We start from the raw sequence: 12,273 nt of genomic DNA on the forward strand, positions 1-12,273 counted from the left end.
TAATGCAAATATTGTGTTTTAATTGTTGTAACCTGTCCCATATGCCTGCCTGAGTATCTGTGTGTGAGAGTCTGCTGCATTTCTTTAAGTCAACCCCACTCCCCAGCTGTGTGAATACGTGTGCTTGATGCATATGTAACCTGTGTATGGTGAATGTGCGCACATGCAATATTGCACTCGGCATGCTCACTGCTAGCAAGCAGCTCCAGAGGAGCAGCCGACCCTCAATGAAACCATGGGGTTGAAAACGTCAGCCACCCCTCATCTAGACCACAAACTAGTTTATTTCCACTGGCAGTATTCCTTTTTACCTATGAAGACAAATTATGTACCTTTTTCTTCATTCTGTATGTCAGTGGGGACTCTGATATCATCATGTCTATGTCGAGACACCACCGCTGAATTTGAGGATTGTAATCCATAAGAAGAAGAACTACTCCGGTCTCTGGATGAAGAGTATTTTAAATTCTCTTGGTCAGCTGATACACTGTCAGTTCTGCAAAAAGAGAAATATTTTAAGTGAGTGCTCTACTCCGATTTGGCCCTTACTATTCCCATATTTCTAGAATTTCTGATCTCTAAATAGGAAAGGGTGGAAGGGTGGAGAAGTATTCACTAGCTTGTGGAACATATGAATTCTCCCTGTGACTTAACAATCTGATAAGTGGAGTCGCAGCTGATAAAACATCTCTGGCCCAGTGAAAAATTCATCAAGGTAACAAGCAAGTTAAGCACCTGTATGAGGAGAAGGTCAGTACCACCTATTTCTGTATTTAATTTATTGCGGCATCAGCTAAAAGTGCATCAAGGACACAGCAAAAGCACTAGGTGTTAAGAACTAAATTTCAGTGGAGTAAAACCTGTAAAAACTTAAAGAGCTGCTACGAATGATAAACCTGCAGAAACTTAAGTTTATACGCTTCCCTAACAGGAAAGCCCACAACTAACAGCTTTTCAATGCTATTCCAAGTCAAATTAGCAACAGTCCTCAAGTTTTCACCGTGTGAAAAGAGAGAGAGAATTATGAATTATTAATAGAGAAGGGAGACTCAAATATTATGCAGCTATGTGAGATGCATTCCCATATGGGAAACGCCTTTTAAAAACCAAATATTGACCTAGCATGATGAACATATCTATTCCACTACACGTTAGGCCAGTGAAATACATGCATCAGTGATGTAACATGGAAGTTTACACAGTTCTACCCTGCATGGAAGGACTTTCAACATCAGACGTGGCTAATATAAAAAGCTCCCCAGTGTCAGTGTTTAACATCACAGGTTCCTCAGCTCCCCATACCCCCCTCTGCCCACTAACAAAAAGTATTTTGATTAAATGCCGCCATGATTTAGTAGTCTTAAGCTCTCATCTAGTAGAGCAGCTCTCTCAGAATCCTATCTCCATGATCAACCTTAAAAACAAAACATAAAGTGTTCAATACCCAACACTGGGTTATGCATCAGATTCAGATGAATTACAAGACCAAAGCAGGCCACTTCAGACAGATTCATGGCTTATCTGAGCCCAAAACTAGATTTTTCAAAGTACTCTGAACTGAGGACCACCAAATTGATTCTGAGTACTTCAGAGATTCAGAGGTGCTAAAAAAAAAAAAAGCTGCAGACAGCATATCTGAAGAAACAGAAACATTTTCCCCACAGCCTGCTTGCCAAGAAAACAGAAAGTGAGGAGAAAGTGAAGAGAGGTCTCTTATAAGACTGATATGTCTAGCTTCTACTCTGAGATAATGGTTTTACCAGGGCTCTTCGCTTTGGCAAAGGTATCTTCTTGCTTGTTCTGTGCTCTGTTAGTTCTGCTCATGGTTCTTACTTAGAAAATGCTGGGCATTCAAGTCATTCTATGTCTGTTACATGCTCACACATCCACTTCTATCTAATCTGTTTGCACTTGGTTTCTGCGTCTTTTGGTACCAACTGAGCAGAACACATGCCTGAAGCTGTTTTTCTAGTTCTTAATCCCTACCCCATGCAACCATCCTCCTGAAATTTGGCAGTTTGCCTTCATAGTGACACCTCTAAGATCTATGTGCCATATTCAGAGTAAAACTGTTGCTCATAAACCACAGGGAGGAGGATATTTTACCCCCCCCCCCCAAAAAAAAGCAACCTTAAAACCACTAGACCGCTTTGTCTGCAATTTGGCAGGTTTCTTATCTAGGAAGAACCTCTTTGATGTATGTTATTTCCATAGAAACTGCCCTATAATAGGGGAAATTAGGTGAATCCCTTTTTAATCACCCTAAAATTGCAAGGTTGCCCTTGAAATTTGACAGGATTCGTCCTCTCAGAAGGGGCTACAACGCCTGCAAATTTCATCCAACTCTGATTCAACTTCAGACTGCAAGCCAAATTGGATAGTCTCCAAACTGCTTCGAACAAAATCAGGCTGTTTCCCAAATGCCAAATGAGGATCCAAACCAAATTCTGTGGTTGCTAGAGACCACTAGAACTGAAGCTTCTGAATTTTACAAGTATCTGTTAGCATTCTTTTGTTGGAGGAAAAATCCCAAAGCAGCACAGTTCACCTCTCCTCATGAATGCATTTCACAATAATAAAGAACTCATGCCATGATAAATTTGTTAGTCTTTAAATGCCACAATACTCTTCCTTGTTTGTAATAAAACTGCTCACCTTAACTCATTTGATCTCTTGTAATATACAATGCAACACATAATAGGATACAAAACAAACCAAGTCAATTTCACATTAGTAATGTCCCACAGTGTCCTTAGTTAGAGGTAGACAAAACACACATTTACCATATATAAACATTCAACCAACCAGACACTCTGAAAAGTCGCAGAATAGGGCTTCCAGTAGGAGTGAAGAATTGCCAAAACAGGAGTGCAGGGAGGATTGCCTTGTACAAGGTGAAGTCCTATTTGCTCACACAAGGCACCTTAGCCACAACCCAACGCATGTAAGACTTTCGCTTGTGCATCTTAATACCCAACACATTCAATCTCCAAGAGACAACAAAAATGACAGCCATGGATGGTGTGATAGCGCTCAATTCCCTGGATTTGTTTCTTACAACATGCAGCAAAATGAACAAATGATACAAGTCATCTTATTCAAATTCTCCCTGACCAACCTCATTGGCTGCCATGTACAGGAGAATGGAAAAGTGAAGGCATCAAATCACACATTGGGGGACGTTCAATTCTGCCTATTCATGAGCGGAAGTGACTTCCTCTAGAGCAATGGAACTTCCCCTTCCTCTCCATACCCCCCATCCCTCCAAATCTGCTCTAGAGTGCTAGAGGACCCTCCGGAGCAGATTTGGAGGGGCTGCAGGGGAAAGAACTCCCATTTCTTCCTCTTGCATAACATCTGATATCATCCATTCTTTTTTCCCCACACAAAGCGAGTTGAAAAGAGCAGCTTTCAATAACTGCCATGCATTTTCAGTAATGTCTTATTTCTAACTGTAGTTAGTAATTCACACTTTGCCATCTAATGAACTGAACCACTATAATGCAATTTCCCCCTCTAGCTACATGTAAGATTTGCTGTCAAGGAGATAAAGAACTACATAATTTTTAGAAGACATCTGGATGCAGTTCTGTATTGGGAAGCTTTTAATGTTTGATATATTTACTATGTTTTATATATGCTCTAAGCCGACCAGAATGGCTGGGGAAACCCAGCCAGATTGGCGAGGTATAAATAATAAAATTATTATTATTTCTCTCATTAAACTGTCAGTATAGCACACTGATACTTCCATTCTTTCTTCATTTTACACATTATAATGAGCTATTATAGACCAGGGATATCCTACTTCCCTTCACGTGTTGTGAAGTGCAATTTCCATCATCCATGCTCAGTAGCCATGTTGGGACTGATGGGAGTTGCAGTCCACAACACCTAGAGCTCACCACATCAGCTACAACATCATAACCATACTGCATCCTTGGCTCTGCAAACATAGTAAGAACAAGAAGCCAATACTACCCACTTTAACAGAAGTTTTGTGGAGAACTGAAAGTAATATTTGACACAACCTCAACATTACTAGAAGTGATTATTTTTCCTTGATGCACAAAGTCATCTAGGTTTTTAACCCATTCATAAGACAGACCCAGGAGACCCTCCTTATTTTAAAAGGAAAAGAGAGAGGAGAACATCTCAAGATGAGCATGATCTCAAACTGATGCTAGATGGAGAATTTGTTCAGAAGTCTAAAATTTGTGGAACAAATGTATTCTTCAGTGGCAGTCATTACATGTTCTCTTGAAAACAGAAGCTTTGAGACTGCATCTTCTGAAGAACATGCAACCATTGTGCTTGAAATGGTGTGTTTGTTAAAAAATGGCAGGTTTAACACATGACTTTTTGCCTTCAAAAATGATAAAACTCCTTTCTCGGTGCTGCTATGCTGCAGAGCAAGTTGTGACAGTTCCTAAATGAAGTATATGCTTACCCTAACCCCTGCTACTCCTCACACCATCATATGACCCACAAAGATACTAAAAAGGGAAAGTCACAGCCTGAGTGGAGGTTGGCTTTGTCTCTCGGTTTACTATAAACATATCCAAGGAAATAGGATTTTTAAAGTAGAAACTTAATTTTACTATTCTACAAAAATACAGTGCGCACACAGAGAAAAATAAAGCTATAAAAATGTTTATCCAGCACAGCTACTATATGGACAGGAATTATCTATGGAAGAAGGAAAAGTGCTTCCATAGGAAGTATTGTACTGACAACCATGATTGTAAAAGAAGAGGGAAACCATATGCAGAGCCAAGAGGCATGCAGCTGAATTTTCTAGATGGAAAAGGCTTTCCTGAAGCTGCTAAAAAGAGGAAGGCAGGAACAGAGGACATCAAAAGATATGTAATAAGGCGTAACAGAGTGAAGAAGTAGTAGTGAGTTATATATGAGGATCAATTACTAAGATTACCATTTTCTTTCTTTTTTAACTGGTACTGCTCCTGTGCCTTTGACAGCAGCTTGACAATTAGGAAACTAGCAGAAGAAGCTTTTCCCATTGCTTTTCTCCACTCTAAGAAAAACTTCACCTGTATAACCTGTGCCAGGCTGCAATTAAAGAAACAGGGCTAGCAAAAACGCAGCAAACTTAAATGTTCCTGGAAATGCCTGAAATTTAAGCTAGAGCCTTTAGCGGGAATGCAATTTCAATGGTTAATGGTTATGGTGAGTTATCAATAGTTTATTGAAAAGTTTACCACACAAATGGCCCTCTTCACAATATTACCCAAAGTCCCTTCTATCAATGTAGTAACATGTAGATTAACCATATCAAGTGAAGCATTCTCTAGTATTTCTCGCTTGAGCAGAACTTAGGAGGCTGCCTAAGACAATGTTTTACCCACTCAAAGTGTATGGTATGAAGAGATTAGAGACTGATAATTTCTTTGAAGATTGTAGATGTCTACAACAAGTCAAGTGAAATCCAGTACGTATTTCTGCACCTAAAAGGTGACCCTTTTCAAGAAAGGAACATAAAGGGCCTACGTTGTTCATGAATTGCTGCTTGCCTCTGGTGACCTAATTTGGAGATTCAAAGGATTCTTGGGAAGACACCCTGCTGCAAAACTAAGGTATTTATCCTTCTAGGATTCAATCCTATGTTTGCTTACTAGGCATAAGCTCCAGGAAGAAGAGTGGGTCATATATAGATAGATAGGTTGTTCGCATGTAATAAAACATAATTTAAAATACAATAAATTAATATTACAATAATATTATATAATGAATGATACCTTTTGTTTTGTTAAAACAGGAAACAACCTTTAAGTTTGATAAGAAAGTACAGCATATATTTTCAATGTTTCCCAAAAAAATTTTCCTGGGGAAAGTTTCCTCCCCACAGCCTCAAAATTTATAAATTTTTATATCTTTATTTCATGTAGTCACTGGTTTTCAACATTGTAATATATCATCAGCTAAACATAGCGATATACCAATATATCACAATGTCTGAAATAAGGATGGAGCTATGTAGAGGTATTGGCTGGGTTCCTGGTTTTTCCCGCATCGTGATTTTTGCCGGAGCTTGCTCCTGTGATTTGCTGCCCCCTGTAGGAGGTTGGGGAGAGCTGAGCCGACAGAATTAACAAGGGCTGCATTGGCTGGCTCCACGGTTTTCCCCACATTGTGATTTTTGCATAGCACACACACACATATATTGCCAGGTCAAAAATTATGAGACCAATATCATGATATGGACTTCAAACCAGTTTTGGATGATTTACTGATGATTTACCCAGCCCTAGTAGTCACTAACATCTACTATCAAACACCTTGCCATTGTTTCAGACAGCAGCAACTCCTGGAGCCCTACCTAGGGATGTCTGGAATTGAATCTACATCCACAGAATAAGCCTCCACCAAAAAAGCTATGACAATTCACCTTAAGTCCTTATCCTGAATGACAGAGGCATGAAAGTTTGTACTTCATTTACAATACATTCAAACTGGAGTGCTGTGTATCTTAGCTGTATCATTTATGTATCTGAAAGGATGAAGTTGGTTCTCGGACCAATTACATCAAGCTTGTTGCCAACATGCATTTTAAGTGATTTTTCTCAAATGTGATTATGACATTGATGCAATTTTATTTATACAGTGCCTTCAGTTTAGCCTCTCATCATTAATTTATAACTTCTCTCTTTCCATTATTCAAAAAGATTAGCAACATTCTGTTTAACACTGTTCTTGCCTTACAAACAAACCTCTCTACGTTGCGGTTTAGCAGTGTTGGCTTTAGAAGCAATCTCATGTCCTGCACTCTCAAATTGTTGACTCTCTGGTCCTAGTCCAACACTCTAACCACTACACCACCAAATAAATGCTACTGGGAAAAGTGGAGACCAAGAGATAAGTATCCAGTTGTTGTTTTTTTAAAAAAAACTACTTAAATGTGTCTTTTTAACAGTAACCCCACGTGTCACATAGCAAACCATTTTTGAAACTGAGGGGGCTTTCATGAGCAGACTGTGGTATGACATGGGGACCTGCTCTTCTTAGTGGTCAAAAAACCACACTGGCCATGCCCAAGTTATTCCTTGGATACCAATTTGCAGTACAAAACTCATTTGCCCTTTTTGGAGATGTCAAATGATTTATCTCAATATTACTGACAAGCAAAACTGAACTATTAGTTTTACACACCTGAAAATGTGGAACAGAACCAATGTTTATTTTTTGTAAACTGCCGAGAGGTCTTAAAACAATCAAGCAACATATAAATGTTGTGGAATAAATAAAATAAATAAATCTTATCATCATTTAGGTACATGACATTATCACCTCACACCCATTTCTTTAACATTGATACAAATAGCACAACCCTATAAGCATCTATTCTAAAGTCCTAGAGTTTAATAGAACTCAAATAACTGTGTATAGCACTACAGCCTACATGCACTTTGATGTCACCAATGTGCTGCAAGTGAAAAGATACGTCCTGAGTACCTAAGTATAGTGAACATATTAGACCAAATTATGACAAATTTTAAAATTAAAAATAGAAAATCCGAACCATTAAGGATTTAATTTTATCACCCATTTAAAATACTAGATTCAATGTAAAATCTAACAGCATCATAAGCAATCTAAAAAAACCCAAATTTAAGAGTTAATAGTTTCAAACCCTTTCAAGTACTGTAAATGCATTTTAAACTAGACACTAAACCCTTGACACAAGTCACCAGGCCTTCCTTATGTCTAGACAGTATCAACAAGTTACCATCTAGACAACAAAGTTGCAACTCCAAAGTCCTGTGAAATTAACCCAGTGGATGAAGGCACCCAATGAACAATTAATTCAAATTCCATCAATTATAGGAACGAGAACTGCAGAAGCAGAGGATGGGAACGTGCATGGAAACGGTACCTGGCACTCCAGATGTTGTTGGATCCCAATTCCCATCAGCTCCAGCCAGCATGGCCAATGGCCAGAGATGATTTTAGTTTGAGAGTCCAGCAACATCTGGAAGGCCATAAGGTTACCTATCCCAACCCAAAGTCCTCTACTGTGGGTATAAAGGCTGTATTTCATGTTTTTGCTCTACCGCAGCATTTGTTATGGCATCAGCTTTTGCAGAGCCCATTAATATTTATTATTCCTCAACTGGCAAGGAGGGGTGTGTGCCTCTCTATAAATTATCCCACCCACTCGTAGAATCATATCTCGATGGGAAGGTACATAAAAGCCATCCGAGTTCAACCTCCTAGGCAAGACCTCTTAGTACAAAAACTTCCCCCAATATACAAGTTTCCTACCCACCCCATGCCAAATCCTCTTTCCCACCCCAGAAATAAAAGATCTATGAAATAGGAAAACCCCACCACGCACGGGGCCTATTACCTCCAACCAGCGCACTGGGTTTGTCACACACATGCAGAGAGAGAGAGAGTGAAAGCAAACTTCCCCGCACACACACGTACCCGGAACCAGTATCTCCACGGAGGCCCTGCCAACAAGGGTGGAGGTGGAGAGACACAGACATAAGAAAGGAACAGAGGAAGAAACGGGGTGGGATTCCACACACACATTTGCCCACCCGCTTTAAACCTCCCTAGGCCTCAAAACCAACCCGAAGAAGCGGCGGTGGTAGTAGTAGTAGTAGAAGCACCACGACCTCCCTCCCTCGTAGGCCGCGAGGGAGAGGCATTGCAAGGGCTTCCCCCGTCTCCTGCCACCTCCTCCTTCCCGCTCCGACGATCCCCAACACGGGCCGAAGCGGCCAGCCTCTCCCTCTCCGCGCTAGGCCGCGCCAGGCGAGCCCTGCCGTGGCGGCGGGTGGGCGCATGAGAGGGCAACTTTCCTTCAACCCCCACCCCGGGCGGCCGCCTCCCTTCCTGCCTCAGGGCCTCCTCCCTGGCCCGACCCCTGCCAAGGCTGAGGGGGGCGAGGGAGGCACCCGCACGCTGCCCTCAGACCCTAGGCCGCGCCGCCGCCGCCGCCCCGCCGTAGAAGACACCCGCCTGCCTGCCTGCCCGCTCGCTCACCTGGGTTGCCAGTCATTCCAGCTCCGCGGGTGATAGTGCTGCCTGGTGCCGGAGGAAGAAGCGCCGCTCAGCCGAGACCCCGGGGCTCTGCGGCTCATTACCTTGCCCGAGACGGCATGGCCGGCCGGGGAAGCGGCGGCGGCAGGGGAAGGAGGAGGAGGAGGCAATAACAACAATAATAGCAGCAGCAGCAGTAAGAAGAGCGGCGGTAATGGAGGCGAGCGGCTACTGCGGCTCGGCGGGGTGGCTACTCCTCCTGAGGCGGCGGGCGCTCCTCCTGCTGTCTCACACGGGAGGCGGGGAGGCGGAGGAGGAGGAGGCGACGACAGCGACGGCGGCCCCGCCTGCTAGTAGTGCTGCTGCTGCTGCTGCCGCCTGATTCCAGCAGGCTGAGGCGAGGGCCCGCGCGCGGCATGACGGGAACGCAGGCCGAGACGAGCCGAGGTGACCGCCTGCCGCGGAGCATCATGGGACGGCCGCTGCTCTGGCCGAGTCGTGAGGGGAGAAGGGGCGGGTTGGGTTCTTCCCGTTCCTACCTCTCTGCTCAGGGCATGGCAGCCACAGCTCTCTCTAGCTGTCAGATTCATAATAATAATAATAGACATATTTAACAAATGACAGAGAGGAATATACAGACAATAAAACGAAAAGTAGTATTTAAGCAATGCCAAGAGCAAGGATAATTAGGATACAGTCACCGTCAGTGCAAACATATTAAACTTGTGTCAGTGCTGCAACCCCTCCAAAATGGCCATATGGGCATCTGCAAGCAGAACTGGCGTCTTTAGAGACATCCCCTTTTAAAATGTGGTTGGGGGTGTTATTGAGTGGTTGTTTTTATTTTGATTATATATTTTGTGGTTTTATATTTGGATTTCGTTCTATGAACCACCCTGAGATCCACAGGTACTGTATAGGGCAGTGTATAAATTCAATAAATTGAAGAAGAAGAAGAAGAAGAAGAAGAAGAAGAAGAAGAAGAAGAAGAAAAGGGTGCTGGGTCAGGAAATACGTTCAAATTCAGCACAAAGCAGGGCTGTGGGGTCCTCCGCCCATTTGGCAATTCCATAGTAATGTTTGCTGCCCTGGGCTCCTTTGGGAAGAAAGGCAGGATATGAATCTAATAAATAACAATAAGGACAGTTAAGTATAAATTGAAAAGTGAATATGTGAAAGTGGGTTCTGTGTTGCAGGTTAGGAGTCAGAGGTGGAACAGTTGAAGACCACCACTCTAATATTCAGCTTTGTCACATATCCATGGAGTCTAGTGTTATCAGACAGGGAGAAAAAACTTCTCTTTCCACTTTCTCTGTGCCGTGCATAATTTCATACATTTCTACAATGTGACCTGCTACTCTCCTTTAAACTAAAAAAGGCCAACTTGCTAAGAAAAGTTGCTCCGCCCCCTTGATCATTTTGGTTGCCACTTTATGAACCATTGTTGATTTCAAATGACTAGAACTATCAACTTGGAGTGGGAGGCAAGTAAAAGCTAGATACATGAATGTAGCTCCTAATGAATCTTCAGGATTCTTACATGAGATTTCCCCAAACCCAGCATCTAGACACACCTCTGGCCCTTGGACTGCATTGTAAATATCATAGTGACATCTCAATAATATCAGTAGCTTCCCAGAGGTCAGCCAGTCTTATTTTCTATGTTGTTAGGCTAAGAGAACATTGTTTTGCATAAAAACATGGATAAGACTGCTCCTTTTCTCACCTGTAAGTCCTATTGAATTCAGTGGGTCTCACATTTTAGACGCATATAAGATTGATCGACACTTGGGTTTATGGCTAAGGTGAGATCTGAACTGAGAACTCTCCAAATGACTATAAAGCATTGGGATTCTAAGTGGTACATTGTTATGGCTCCTTGTGGACCATTCTTTGCTAGGCAAATTCTTGGTTAATAAGTCAGGATGGTCTATTTTGTCAATGGGAGCTCAGATATGGTTGCCAGATAGCATGGTATCTTTCGGTGCTTTTGAATGAGATAGCTATCAGGGCCTGGTGAAGTTAAAACCTCTTAGATCACTCAATGAATAGTCATCACATTTTTATAACTAAAATTTTAAATAATAGTTCTTATTTAAAACACACCTACAACCTGCAGATAGTAAGCCCCACCTTACAAGGGACAGTTCTTCCTGTATGAGAATCTTCTAAAATGATGCCTGCTGCAACACACAAAATCTAAAAAAAAACCAAGCAAACAAAGGAAGCAGGCTTTTTCTTTAGAATTTTTGGGTGCTTTCCCATTTGCAAAATTATGCAGCTTGAATCTGTCAGTTAGACACATGAACTAGGATTTATTTAACTGGGTGACAACCTTGCTAGCTTTGCACTCAGTGCTCCTGAGAGCAGCGCCTCTTCCCCGGAGCTCCCCTTCTTGCAATCAAAAGTCCCTGCACCAGAAGTGTGCAAGGCATAATCCTGCACTAGATGAGGTGTCATATGAACTGCATCTGGTGCATGTAGGGTTTACAGTATATCCTGCCATGGTCATGTGGCAACTAGCCTCTGCCATATTCCAGAATGCTCCTGTGTCAGCATGGGAATGGGCATAGCCAGGGAAGGGGGCAGCCCATAATTCTTGAATCAGGCCCACCTGTTGTTTCCTATTGAGCAAGCCCTCCTTCCACCAAACCTTCTATTGGTATAGGATCCAATTGGTTGTAAGGGTGTGGCTGTCATCTGCAGGGGGTTGGATGTGCTGCCAGGCACACCCCCATCGGCATGCCCCTTCTCTGCCTCCATCAAACCCCATTTTGGGGGTGACCTTCCCAGCAGATTGACAGTGGACATAATCTCCCATCAATTGGGCTGTCCATGGGGAGAGGAGGGGGTTCCAAGAGCAGCAGGGAATTTCCACCCACATGGACTCTCTCTATCACTGAGGTGGGAATTCCACCATAGTGAAACTCCCTCTGACCTGGAGAGAGTCCAGGGTTTGGATTGCACAGTAAATGCTAAATATAAGAAAATACGCATTCTGGTGGTGATATGTCTCCTTGGCAACCGTGTTCATAATTTGGAACCAAGATGTCTGCACTGAAAATATGAAACAATATCCTTGACCACTTCCCGAGAGAGAAAGCAAGAGAGTCGTTTGAGTATAGTAATGAAAACAATAACACTTCCTTTACAAGGAAAAGGTCTATAAACTAAACTATGATAACACAGGTCTATATTAATACATTTGCCGTTGCTCTATTTTTGGAGACATGTAGAAAAGGTCACAACCACAGGCTTACCTCTCTT

The 12,273-nt window shown here is 42.4% G+C and overlaps 1 protein-coding gene across 1 annotated transcript in view; it reads right to left on the reverse strand.

The window, feature by feature from the left end:
- The window catches only part of SMG1 (SMG1 nonsense mediated mRNA decay associated PI3K related kinase), a 73,908-nt gene extending 64,521 nt beyond the window's left edge, over positions 1-9,387 (reverse strand). The window contains exons 1-2 of the mRNA XM_083711198.1: positions 9,010-9,387; positions 333-496 (exon numbers count right to left, since the gene is read on the reverse strand). Of these exons, the coding sequence (XP_083567324.1) occupies positions 333-496; positions 9,010-9,107 (262 nt within the window). The 5' untranslated portion in view covers positions 9,108-9,387. The remainder of the gene's footprint in view (positions 1-332; positions 497-9,009) is intronic.
- Between the last annotated feature and the right edge of the window lie 2,886 nt (positions 9,388-12,273).

This window comes from Podarcis gaigeae (genome assembly GCF_964106915.1).
Source record: "Podarcis gaigeae genome assembly, chromosome: 14".
NCBI classification, from domain to species: Eukaryota; Metazoa; Chordata; class Lepidosauria; order Squamata; family Lacertidae; genus Podarcis; species Podarcis gaigeae.